This window comes from Galeopterus variegatus, unplaced genomic scaffold (assembly GCF_000696425.1).
Source record: "Galeopterus variegatus unplaced genomic scaffold, G_variegatus-3.0.2 Scaffold520, whole genome shotgun sequence".
NCBI lineage: Eukaryota > Metazoa > Chordata > Mammalia > Dermoptera > Cynocephalidae > Galeopterus > Galeopterus variegatus.
Genome location: NW_007726631.1, coordinates 432077 through 445386, shown reverse-complemented (window position 1 = coordinate 445386; position 13310 = coordinate 432077). Strand labels below are relative to the sequence as shown.

Sequence of the window (13310 nt, the reverse complement as noted above, 5' to 3'; positions counted from 1 at the left end):
GAGAGAGAGAAAAGAAAAAAAAAAAAAAAAACTAAACAACAGCCAACCAAAAATGTTGGGAAACATTCAATAAAAGCCACGCTAATTGGGCCGGCCCCGTGGCACACTTGGGAGAGTGCAGTGCTTGGGAGCGCAGCGGCGCTCCCGCCGCGGGTTCGGATCCTATATAAGGATGGCCGGTGGGCTCACTGGCTGACCACGGTGCAGGTGACACCACACCAAGGGTTGCGATCCCCTTACCAGTCACAAAAAAAGGACAAAAAAAAAAAAAAAAAAAAAGCCATGCTAACTAACAATACTACCTAAACCAAGATCTAAAGTTCAACTGAAATGTTATGGGAAAAAAAGCATCAAATAATCTACCTACGCCAATTGATTTATAGCACCTTGGATTATTTAACCCTCAAGTTATTTATGACATTTGTTATCAGCGGTGTAAACATCTTATAATATTTGTTCTACATCAAACTGTAAAAAGAAGGCCTGCCATGGAGTAGCAGAACTGAGCCAAGTGTAAATATCCCCGACTTCCAGAAATGATACTGGCCTAAGCAAGGAGATGCTAGGTAAGAAAGAGCATGATGTGCATTATTGTGTGTCCTGGAAACAATTTTTATTAATTATATAGCTTATAGGTAACAAAACTATTAAGGAAAAAGATGATTACTAATGGTAACTGTGACAAAGGTGAATTATATACCACGAGTGCATTTACTATTCATTAGATGTGTGGAGAAAAAAAATGAAGAAAAGCTAGTCACCAAACCCTCCATGGAAAATCTGAGTTTATTTTAAACTATTTACAGCTAATTGAGTTACATTCCTTAGGTTAATGGTCCTCGTGAGTTTAATCCCTAAAGATCAAAACCCATCAGGGAATGAAGATGTATTTAAATAGAGAGCGGTTATTAACAGGAAGAAACTGATGTGTCAAAGAGCTGTAAGATGCACTAAATGAGCATGAGAATGATTCCAATGGCCTGATTCCCAAATAACATAAAACTACGTTAACCCACACTCAACTAAATACTTACTAATTATCATTCATATAAAATGTAATATCTTATTGTCAAGCCTTGTTAGAAGAAATCCTCTAACATCTCAGAAAACAAATAGGGGAATCTAACACTGCTTAATTAAAACCATGCTGTGTTCTGTAATTTAGCTTATTTTCTATTGCCTCTGCATTGTGAGACATAAATCTAACTTATTTAACAGATTCTTCTCTACAAGGGGAAAAAAACTATACTACCTAAAACCAACCAACCAACCAAACAACGCCAACCTTCAAAAAAAATCAACAGTTTACTAAAGCTTCTAGGAATCCTACCCTGGTTCTTAAGGAAGGAGATTTATGAACTTGACTCGTTCTCCACTTAAGAAAATTACAGAACACATAAAACTGTCTTCCTGCCCCTGTCCACATCCAGCTTTGTTCACTGAAAGCACTATAAGTATTCAAGACAAGGAGAACATGCCAGACTGCAGGGAGCTAGAAATGTTTCCTGGGCTTTGAAAGACTCCAACACAACATCTCTGATGCTGACATCCCTGTTCCTAACTGCTATTACACACTGCAGCAATTTCCAGGTCTTTTCACAAAAGAAAAGTTCAAGTTTTCAGAGGGAAATGATGCTCGTTAGGCAATCTGGCACACAGTTATAAATGCAGGACTAGAAATAAGAAAGGGGCTAGAAATAAAATTTGGAGAGACATTCACATAAAAGTAAAAGCTGGAACTAGGTGGTGAATTACCAGAGGAAAAATTATCCAAAAAAGGAGACAAGAATGTGAAGACCTGATGTATGGAGACAGACTGCAAATAGGAGGCACAAAAGCAAAAGGTCCCAAAATGAATTAATCTCAGCTTGAATGTAGTGAGGAAGCTACTGGACTAAAGAAGAGGGAGAGGTCAACCTCTGCAGTATTTGACATGGTTAAGATGAAAGACTTAAAAAAATACATAACTAATACACAACATGTACTGTTTGCCAGGCATCCTTAGACATACTTTATATATTTAATTTAATCCTCACAAGCAACCTATACGACAGGTACTAATGTTATTCCCACTTTATAAAGAAATAGGCATGGAGTTAAGTAACTTGCCCAAGTTAACAAAATTATTAGCAAGTGGTGGAGCTAGAATTCAAACCCCAATAGCCTGGCTCCAGCCAGATGTAATTAAGTTAAGGATCTTGAACTAAGGAGATCATCCTGGATTAACTGGGTGAGCCCTAAATCCAATGGCAAGTGCTCTTAGAAGAGAAAAGCAAGGGAGCTTTTACACATACATACAGACAGATGCACAAGCACACACCGGTGCACAAGCACACACAGAAAGAAGGCAATGTGAAGACAGAGGCAGAGACTGGAGTGATGGGGCCACAAGCCAAGGAAGCCAACAGGCACTTGAAGCTGGGAAGAGGCAAGAAAGGACTCTCCCCTAGAGCCTCCAGAGAGAGTGTCCTGCCAACACCTTAATTTCAGACTTCCGGCCTCCAGAACCACGAGAAAATTAATTTCTGTTGCTTTAAGCCATTCAGTGTATGGTACTGTGTTATGGCAGCCCTAGGAAACTAATTCTCCACCCAGCGATAGCTACAAGCTTCCCCATTGTAAGGTCAGAAAAATTCAGAAGCGAGTTCCATAGGTAGAATTAAAAAGTCAAGCATCAAGCACAGGTCTGAATGACTCTGAGGGGCAGTGATTTGTAAGCAGCAATGGTTCAAAGCCATACAGGAGAGAGAGGGACAAGGAAAAAAAGAAATCTTCAGTGTAAAAAGTTATGGGGGAACTGACAATATGAGATACAAACCAGATTTCAATTAATCCAAGGAGGAGGAAACCAGAAGGGACACTTAAAAATTACAGGTGGGAAAATGGTGTCCCATATTATCTATAAAACATATAAAGAAATAAACATGATGGAAAAAAGCAAAATACCACTATATATGTCCCTTGACATTAACTATAGATATGTGAATCAGGTATCTCTGAATTTCTAAGAAGTCACAATAATCTTCTAAATATGTTTTGGATGCTGAAAAGTTATCTTTTTTCCGCATTTAATCCCTAGTTCAATAAATCTCCTAAAATTACTCATCCATGCTGGTAAAAGAAAATATATTACCTCCAATAATAATGGTGTAAATCCCAGGATTAGGCCAGGCTACATATGAAATATTGTTCACACCTTGCCTAGGACTATAACATGTTGCTTGGATTAAAAACAAAAAATAAACTCTGAGGCTGTGCCAGTCTGTTAAACAAACAATTCCTTTTATATCAAAGCACTATTTAAACAGTATCTTACCATGGTGGATATTAATTCAAAGCCAGGTATGGGCTCAAGAAAATCAGAAGTGCAAATAATTACCAATCTATAATACCCTCCTTTCCACCATTCAAGTAAGTTATGGACTGACTAATGAATACAGAGCATGAAAAAATTCTGTGTTCAGAGTCCCATTTTATCAAGCAATAGCAAATACAATGATAACATACAGTACAGATCTATTTCAGATCTTAGCCAACAGCTCAAGCTTTGCAGATGTGGATACTGAAAATTAACAAGGAATTCTTTTCAACAGTATATTTACCACTTTCACTCCAAAATTTAACAGTGTTATTTTTAGAGACTGTGCTTGAACACTCAAAGTTAAATATTTTTAAATAAAAATTGACTTTTCCAACGGTCCTATTAAAGACGTTCAGGGTAGAGATATGTCTTTATTTGGGTACCTGCCATTTACCAAGCAGTGCCAGAAACTAAGGGGCCACATGAGCTCCTCTGTAAAGAACCAAGATCCTGAAGAGACACTAACTGCCTAAAACACCAGGAGTACTTTTGCAACAACCAGATCACTAGTCCTGCCTAATTTAAATGTAGCTGATAATTCAAAAAGTAGACTCTGAACCTAGTAATATGAAAACACTACCTAACAAAAGATAGCTATCAGTCCCATCATTTGTTAATTCACTACGTTATTCACTTAAAATAAATACATAGCTTCTTGAAAGTATGACAGGAGTCCCAGGAGATCTACGACCCACTTTGGGGAAAAGTAGAATCAGGAGGAAATGAGGGAATCAGGGAAGGAAAAAATGCAGGCAATTAAACAGATTGTTTAAATCTAATCAGGAAACTCAATGACATTACAGACTAAAACACTAAACCAAAAATAAGCATGCCCAGGAAACATAAAATTGTTGAAAATTAGTGATATCAGAGTACATAAGGTGAATGTGAAACAAATATGTATCCACTTAAGAAATATATCGAAATAGGAAAAATTAAAGTGAGAACTATTTAAACTCTATGTTTTACAATCATCCCCAATTTCCTTCTGTTTTCACAACTAAAATGCCTTTCAGAATTTCAACTTACTTATTCATGTAAGGAAAATGATGCTAAAACAAGAAGCAGAGAAGGGGACACTGGGTGGGAAATGAATTTCAAAAAAAAAAACCAATACCAGAACATATTTTCAAATCAGTACACAAGGCACCTTATAATTCTCTACCTTTAGTCTCTTGATTCAAATGAAAATAAAGCCCAATTTCTCTTCCTATGAGTCAAGCTGGAAATTGCACTATAATTGGAAGTCATAATTTCTGAGCAATTAACTTATTAGCAAGGCAATATATGTAACATGATTTCAGTATCACTGAAATCATGTATCATCCAGGAGTTAAAAAGAAAAAAAGAAAAGATTCAAAGGAACAAGAAGAAAAAGAGGAATGAAAGAGAACAGGGACATGCTGCTTTGCTTAAACTGGCAAACTGCAGGCTCGGGCAGTGGTGACAAAAGCCAGCTTGGTCCAAGGGGGCAAGGAGAATACTGTAAACACACAAAGCCTGAGGAACTCCCAAATGTGACCAAGGAAACCAAAGCTCTAGAAAAATCACTCTGCAATGTACCTCCTCCCACTCTTTTCACCTAGGCCTCCCCACCCACCTCCACATTGCTACTCAGGTTAAAACAAACATGAAAGGTAGGCTTAAAAGGAGTCACAAAAGGCAGTGTGGGCGGAGTGGGGGAAAACAGGTAGAAGAGCAGGTCTGCCCCCTGCCAGGGGAGCCAGGGCGCTGCAGAGTTTAAGTGCACACTATAAAACACAGCACAGAGCAAGAGACTTATTAGATGTCTCTCCAGTCTCCCAAGCAAAGCATCCTCCAGCCTTAACAGATGATCATCCACCCTCACCTGAAAACATGTAAAAAAAAGGAGAGCTTATAAGGCCACTTATTTCACCGATTCCAAGTCAGTTACAACGTTGGCATGGTTTTTTGTTAGTTTCTTCTTTACAGTAAGTCTAAAATCTTCCTTCCTCACTGTAATTACTATCACTACTAAAGTTTTTTTTTTTTTTAAAAAAAAAAGGTCATCTTTCTTCTATGGTATCCCTTCTAACTGAAGAAGAGAGAGCTCATATTTCCTCCAACTCTTCAATTTCCCGGGGCAAAAATGATCAGTCCCTTCGGCTCAGTCATGACAGAGTCAGCTTTCCCATGGTGTATATTTCAGCTCTTCCAACAATGATGTGTGAGACTTTGGGCAAATGACAATCTTCTGGAGCCTGTTTTGCCTTCTCTTTCTTCACAAACAAGGCTAGCCCTAATGGCAGTGGGGCTGGGAGTGTGGCAGGGAAGATTCTGTGGAGCTCCAACAGTAGACACAGCAGTGGGCTACCTTTGAGATTTTGCTCCTGGGGCTTCTTTGCCCACCGCTTTGACTCAGAGACACCAATGCCTCTGTATCCAAGGTTCCCATGGCCTTAGACCTTTTGACAAAGGAACAAACACAGGGGCCCTGGTTGAGAGAGGAGCAGCCACAGCTGGAACCACCGAAGCATGAAGTTTAGAAGCACAAATGCCCTGACAAGCCCTGGAGGACAGCCTGTAATAAACAGGCTTTTCATAAGGCGGGTTAGGAAATTAACAACCATATATAAAACCACCTCAAAAACAAAATGCATTCTGTTACCAACCAAATTCCAAACAGTGTCTAAAATATCTCTCATACACAGAGACTAAGAACCTGGGTTAAGAGTTTCTCTTTTAAAAATAACCACAGTCGTGGCTATTTTTATCTTTAGTAAACACTAAAAGGCAGTAATGATAAATACTGCTGCAGAATAAACATCACTACCTCATTCTGCCACATTGTTTAAAAGACCTCAAATTTATTCATAGAAGACTAAGGTGGAGAATGGCATTTAGCATTGGCAGATTTCAATGAATCAAGTTTCCCTTCAAAATTACCTAATTTCCCACAAGGCCACAGGATTTGGATTAATTTACTCTGAAACTACATAGCTGAGTTACATGTGCTACTCAAGAATGGCCACCTGACTGAGGTAGGCAGTCTCTAAGGAAGCCTGCCCATCCCCTTGAGTGTGGACTGGACCTACTGACTCCTTTCTAACAAAGGCTGGGGAGTGAAAAGGGTAACAGAGCCTCATGGGATACTTTCAAACTACACTGGGGCTTCCTCTGTATTCTGGTTTAACACTCTGACTCCAGGTTTATGAGTAACTAATCTAGTGAGTCACTTCCACTTGCAGGAGTTTTATTGCTCAGGTGTGTTGGGGAAGAAGTAGGTAAGTACGACTTATCTATATGCTGAAGACACCCAAATCTCTCTCCTGGGCTCCCAGCTCTTATTTCCATCTATCTACCTACTGACAAATTCTTCCTAGATATTCCACAGGTATCCCAACTCAATTTCTCTAAATCCAAAATAGCCCCTCAAAGGACGTACCTTTCTTTATTCCCTACTACTTACCACCTGGTTGTCTAAGTTAGAATCCAAGCATCATCTTAAAGTTTCTCCCTTTCCTTCAATCCCACTAATCATATCCTCTTGGCTCTGCCATGATGCAACTACCAACCTTGAGCCAGTTCTAATCTTCTATTGTGTAAGCTACTGCAATAACTTCCTACCTGATCTCCCTGCCACTGGCTCTGCCCCCTATAACCTGTCCTTCAAACTAAAAAGATCACTCTGACACAAGATTGCATCATTCCCTTTTCAAAAATTCTGATGTTTCCTGCTACTCACAGGACAAAAATAGCATGGAACAGGTGGCCAGTAAGGGAGGCCCAAAAGAAAGATGCCCAACACTGTGGCCCAACTCAGAAGAACCCCAAAAGAGGCCATGTAGAACAGAACCCTTGGGTGAGGAAAAAACCAAAAGGACCTTTGAAACACAAAGCAGACTACAACAGCGCAGTAGAACACAGCCAGGTTCACTCAGCCAGGGCCAGGAGGCCAAAGGTCTGTGATTAAAAATGCTGCAGGACAACTAGCTACCTTCTGAGCTAGCCTAGGGAGAAACCCGGCCAAACTGTCAGGGGGCTTTGAGCAAGGACATAACTAAGCCAACCTCTGCCATAACACATGATTGCACATACACCCCTATACCCTGACCACCCTTTACCACCAACTCCACCATTGCAGATGGGCACAAACCCTAGAGACCCAATATCAAAGCACATTGCCAGGTAATTCCTCAAAGGGCCCATGAAAACTCAGACCAAAGTGGCCTGACCAAATTCCACCTCTACCCAAAGAACAAAATGCCAGCCTGTCTAGGAAAGGTCAGGGCATCTGGTGAGTCAAATGGACTTCTCATTCCCAGAGAAGTTATGCAATCTCCCCACAATATTGCCCCAGTGATTACAGACATATCAATTTCTCTGTTAATCATAGAGAGCTTTGTAAAGTTGTGTGAGCCAAGACCAGCTTGTCAGGAATTCGAGAGACCTCAAGCACCTGAACACTAGGGCTGAGCAGTGGAGCCATGGAGACCCTTCCCTATCTGCACCATCTGCCACCCTAAGTAGTAGCCAGATAGATTTTCTAGAACTTTTGCTCATGCTGTTCCCTCTAACAAGAATCCCTTTGCTTGGTGCAGTTAAGTCCTAACTATCTTCAATGGCCCACTCCAACCACTAGCTCCTCTGGAAATCTTTAGCCAGCCCTCCTTCCCCACCATAGGCCTTCCCAGGGCTTGATACAGGTCTTTTATGGGGTTCATCCCTCTGTACCATGAGGGAAGAAACTGAGTCTTAGTCATCTATCTTCTGTGCCCCAATGTTTAGCCTCTCTTGGGTACTCCATTTATATCTGCTGAATCAATTTATAAGTCAGGTCATCTTCACCTTTGATATGACAACAAAAAAATGACTATGCTGTGTTGGAAGTTATACTGGAAATGGTTTCCTATTAAATGGCATTCCATTCTCAATCTAGCCAGGTCAAAATCTTAGAGAGAAATTGCTCTCATCTTTTTGCAATTATGCACAAAGGGAGATCCAGAATGAGAAACACGGCTCCTGCCTCTATTGGGTGGGCTAGGCAATTTGTCTGTGAAATTCCTGTGCTGTGGTGGTCCAGTTTTCCTCAGTTCATAATATGTTTTCTGCATGACTTAGAAATTTCAGGGAAAATGTTTCAAGTTATTCTTAAAATAATGAGCTTTGAGTTCTCTGCAACTCATTGTAGATTAAGATCCAAATAGCCCAGAAAATGCTGAGCAACATCAGAAAACACTGGAAACTAAGACTATGCTGTCTACAACTGTGTGGTATAGAAGGGAGAGAGGGAGGGATGAAGGAACACACATGGACCTAAGAAGAGTAACTGAGAATAATAATGATAGAAGGACTGCCCATGACAAACATGTCTTGGCACAGAAAAGGTAGGGAAATATAATTGAAGTCTACTAAACAGGTTGATGTGGTGGGTTTAATAAGGACTTCTTAACAGAAGCAATTTGAAACATTTACTAAGACCAACAAAAAGTACTCACAGGCCACATATTTTAGCCATAAGAAAGTTTTGCCCCAAGATGTAATTCAAGCTAAAATATGAATTATTTCAAGAAGAATCTATGTATATATAATGAAAACTAGTTATCAGAACTAGTCAGTTTCGGATATATCTCATAAGTAAGAAATCTGTGATGAAATGGAAAGCACGCATAAAGCATTTCTGCTGCATACCAAAGTACACGGTTGTCTCAAGAGAAAGCATTTGTGCAACTGATTGCTGCACGATGAATTCAACTAGCCACATTTTTCATGGGACTTCATTTTTACTTGAAAAAACTGACAAACTACAGTTATTAAGACTTGTGTGTCTGGGCCGGCCTGGTGGCGCACTGGAGAGTGCGCCGCTTGGGAGCGTGGCAGCGCGCCTGCCGAGGGTTCGGATCCCATGTGGAGACCAGTTCCCACTCACTGGCTGAGCACGGTGCGGGCACAACACCGAGGGTTGCGATCCCATTGCCAGTCCCCAGTACGGGCGCGACACTGAGGGTTGCGATCCCGTTACCGGTCAGTAAAAAAGACAAAAAGGAAAAAAAAAAAAAAGACTTGTGTGTCTGACCTACATTTCCTCAAAAACAAAGTGAGCTTATCACCTCAAGAAAAACTGACAGTATTTTCTAACAATGATAAAATTTGAGCTTTCAAGCAAAAATTTGAATTTAGAAAAATTGCTACCCAATACTTAAAGATGTAAAATATAAACAGACTTTTATTGTTGCCAAATAGTGCAGGTTTCTGGAAATATTCAGTTTAACAAATTCACAGCATTTTATAAGTTTTGTTTTTACTTTTCTTACTGGCTTTAATGAACTTTTTAAAATTAAAATTAAAAAACCACAAAAACAGAGCAGTTTAAACCATATCAACCTAAATGCCTGTAAGACAACGGCCAAAATTTTTGACATTAAATCAGTAACTGTTCAATGGCAAACATTAAGCCTTCAAATAAGAAAAACGTGGGCCGAGCCCGTGGCGCACTTGGGAGAGTGCAGCGCTTGGGAGCGCAGCAGCGCTCCCACCGCGGGTTCGGATCCTATATAGGGATGACCGGGTGCGCTCACTGGCTGAGCGCCGTGCGGCTGGTCTCAAAAAGGACAAAAAAAAGAAAAAAGAAAAACGTATTAGCATACCACATCAACTGAATCTTAAGAGTCTATAGATAATAATGCACTAACCAAAGAAAAGGATGACTATCAAATAAAAATAAAAGCTGGAATTCTGGGCTGGCCAGTGGCTCACTTGGGAGAGTGTGGTGCTGATAACACCAAGGCCACAGGTTCGGATCCTATATAGGGATGGCCAGTTAGCTCACTTGGGAGAGCATGGTGCTGACAACACCAAGTCAAGGGTTAAGATCCCCTTACTGGTTCCTTTAAAAAAAAAAAAAAAAAAAAAAAGCTGGAATTCTGATTTCCTTTGGTTAGCTTTCTGAGTAATATAACTTTAACATGTTATTCAAAATACCAAGAAAGTAGGAAAATTGTTATCTAAGTGCAAAAAAACTTTTTCTCCAAAATCTTTCAAAGTTAAATGCCTGGTAAAATAATATCCCCAAAGATGTCCAACCATTAAAGAGTTACATGAGAAAGTAAAAACTGCTACAGGGGGCCAGCCCGGTGGCGCACTCGGTTGAGTGCGGTGCTTGGGAGTGCTGCAGCGCTCCCGCCGAGGGTTCGGATCCCATATAGAGACCGGTCCGCTCACTGGCTGAGCGTGGTGCGGGCGTGACACCGAGGGTTGCGATCCCATTGCCGGTCGCAATCCCGTTGCTGGTCACGAAAAAAGACAAAAAAAAAAAAAACCTGCTACAGAATGAGGACTTAATTTATAAGACATTCAAAATAGCAAAAGGTCTTAAGAAAAGCCTCTGCTGAATATCTTGCCTAATATCAAATACACTGAGCTACCACTCATTCCTACCAAAGGTTTCAAGGAATGAGTGTGTGTGAGTGTGCTTGTGTTTGGTTGTTTTTAGCCTAAAGGAAAAACTGTATTAAAGTAAAATAACGTTAAAATACTCAATACTTTTCATACTTCCTCAAACTTTACTCTAAAACTTTGATTTAGGGATATATCAAGGTTTTAACAATTTATGTCTTTTCAAGAATTATTATCTGAGCTTATACATCTTAGTTATATCCAAAAATTCAATAAAGAGTCTCATGAGACTTTTGTTTTAAGAAATGAAACAGTCTAGATGAGGTTTGCTTTTTCCTTCTCCCCTGCAATTCATTACAATAATCTGTTACACCCAAGACAATGCCCTTATAACAACTCCATCTCAAAATTCTGTAGGTGTTTTCACTCTGTAAGAAGCATTACATTTTTAGCTAACAGGAGAAACAGCACTGGCTCAAAAGACTAGTATCTAACAAGAAATGATAGGAGATGCCCACTGTTACTAAGTAACTTAACATGAAATACATAATAACCAAGAAAACTCAAAAGTTTTGTAAATATGATGTATTTTAATTCCTATTTTTCACTCATTAGGATAATGCTTCATTCCTGCACTGTTGGTGGGACTGTAAATTAGTACAACCACCATGGAAAACAGTATGGAGGTTTCTCAAACAACTACAGATAGATCTTCCATACCATCCAGCAATCCCCCTTCTGGGTATATTCCCAGAGGAATGGAAATTATCATGTAGAAGAGATACCTACACTCCCATATTCATTGCAGCTCTGTTTACAACAGCCAAGATATGGAACCAACCTAAATGTCCATCAATGGATGATGAATAAGGAAACTGTGGTATATATACACTATGGAATACTACTCTGCCATAAAAAAGAATGAAATACCCCCATTTGCAACAACATGGATGAACCTGGCAAAAAAAAAATTGACTGAAATAAGCAAAGCACAGAGGGATAAATACTGCATGTGCTCACTCATATGCGGGAGCTAAGAGAGAAAGGAAGGAAGGAAAGACAGACCACAGTAGTTCGGTGGTCTTACAGAGGGAGGGAACATTCCTAGGGCTACAAAGTGGGGGGGGGGGCGGAGGAGGAGGGACGCTGGGGGATAACTGGGTGGGGATACGGGGCACAAAAGTAATTTCTGGTAATGGGTATGCCCCCAGTATGAATCTGGCCCTCACACCATGGGCACGAGGGGGACAATTAGCGTTGTATCTCATGAATATTCGTAATTTTTTAAAAAAAGAATTATGCCACATTGGCTCCTTTTCAACAAAAGGGGAGTGAGGAATTAAGATATTTAATCAAGAAGCCAATTCCAGTAGATTACACAAAGGTGCATTTTGGACCAAAGGCCAAAAAATAATAAACAGAAGGTTAAAATTTTAAACTACAAATGGCTTTACATAATTGTTATTTTAATCATTACTTTATCTCAGATGTCATCCTAACAGGTAGCAGAGATACCCTACCCTTGAAAAGCAGATCCAGCCAGACTAAATAATAGAACATTGTCATTACAAGACAGCTCAACCCCTAAAAATTCTTGAAGTGTGCCACAAATGTTCACTGACCCCTTTCTAAAAAAGTGACCTAGAATGAACATTCTTGAACTCAACCACATTCCCTGCTGTTGGTTTCTCCGTCATATTTTTACAACCAGTTATCCCTGAAGGTGAATAAATAAAACTACGATGAAGCACTGAGCTTAAGCTTAAGGACTTGATTTTAAATGGATAAACCTGTCATAAATACTCAAAAAAGCGACTAGGGCATCCTGGCCCATCACGCCCGATTTTACCATGTCCATTTAATGTAATCTTTTAAGTTATTTAAATGTGTATTAACAAAACTCACAAACCAAAGCCATGCCCAGAAGCAGTTTATCTGACATATCTGAAATAACATTTTAAATAAAATGCTCTCTGCGGGCCCCTGTTCAAACAGCTTCCAAATCCCAGAAGCAACATCCTAACACCCTGCGTTTCCTTTGCTGTGACCACGGGAGGTGAGGGTGTGTCTCGGTGCTTACCGATGCCTGGAGCCACATAGATGAAGTAAAGACAAGACGAAGAGAGGGAGAAGAAGAAGATGAAGGCGAGGAGGGAGCGATTGGAGACCCGCATCATCCGCCTGAGCGCAGACATCTTCCTCTTCCCGGCCAGCAGCTCGGGCTACGCTCTCAGGCCGGACGCGGGGCCACTGGCCAGGCCCTAAACTTCCATGAATGCGCTAAGCACCCCGAGACTGCAGCGGGGTCCTCACGGAGAGGCTCCGGAGACAGGGCCCCAGCGGGAAGGAGGAAATGGGAGTGGACAGAATGAATGGGAGGCCGGAGAGTCGGGGAAGTGGAGGCGGCGGAGGGCGAGGAGGGTGGGGTGGAGGCAGGAGAGGGGACGCGATGCGGGGGTCCCGGGAGGGGAGGACTTGAGGAGGCCGAGGAAGGGCGAGGACGCGCGTCTTCTCCGCCGGGCCGGGCAGCGGCTGGATGAGGGGCTGCAGGTGGGAGAGGTGCAGGCTGCGGGCCGCGGGCCCCTGCGGAGAG

At 41.0% G+C, this 13310-nt stretch overlaps 1 protein-coding gene across 2 annotated transcripts in view; it reads right to left on the bottom strand.

Moving 5' to 3' along the window:
- The window catches only part of B4GALT6 (UDP-Gal:betaGlcNAc beta 1,4- galactosyltransferase, polypeptide 6), a 65197-nt gene extending 52063 nt beyond the window's left edge, over window positions 1–13134 (bottom strand). Inside the window, exon 1 of one of the 2 annotated variants that reach the window (XM_008569613.1) lies at window positions 12798–13134. In XM_008569613.1, the coding sequence (XP_008567835.1) occupies window positions 12798–12912 (115 nt within the window). In that variant the 5' untranslated portion in view covers window positions 12913–13134. The remainder of the gene's footprint in view (window positions 1–12797) is intronic. The other variant, XM_008569614.1, reaches the window with a different exon arrangement.
- Window positions 13135–13310: the final 176 nt, after the last annotated feature.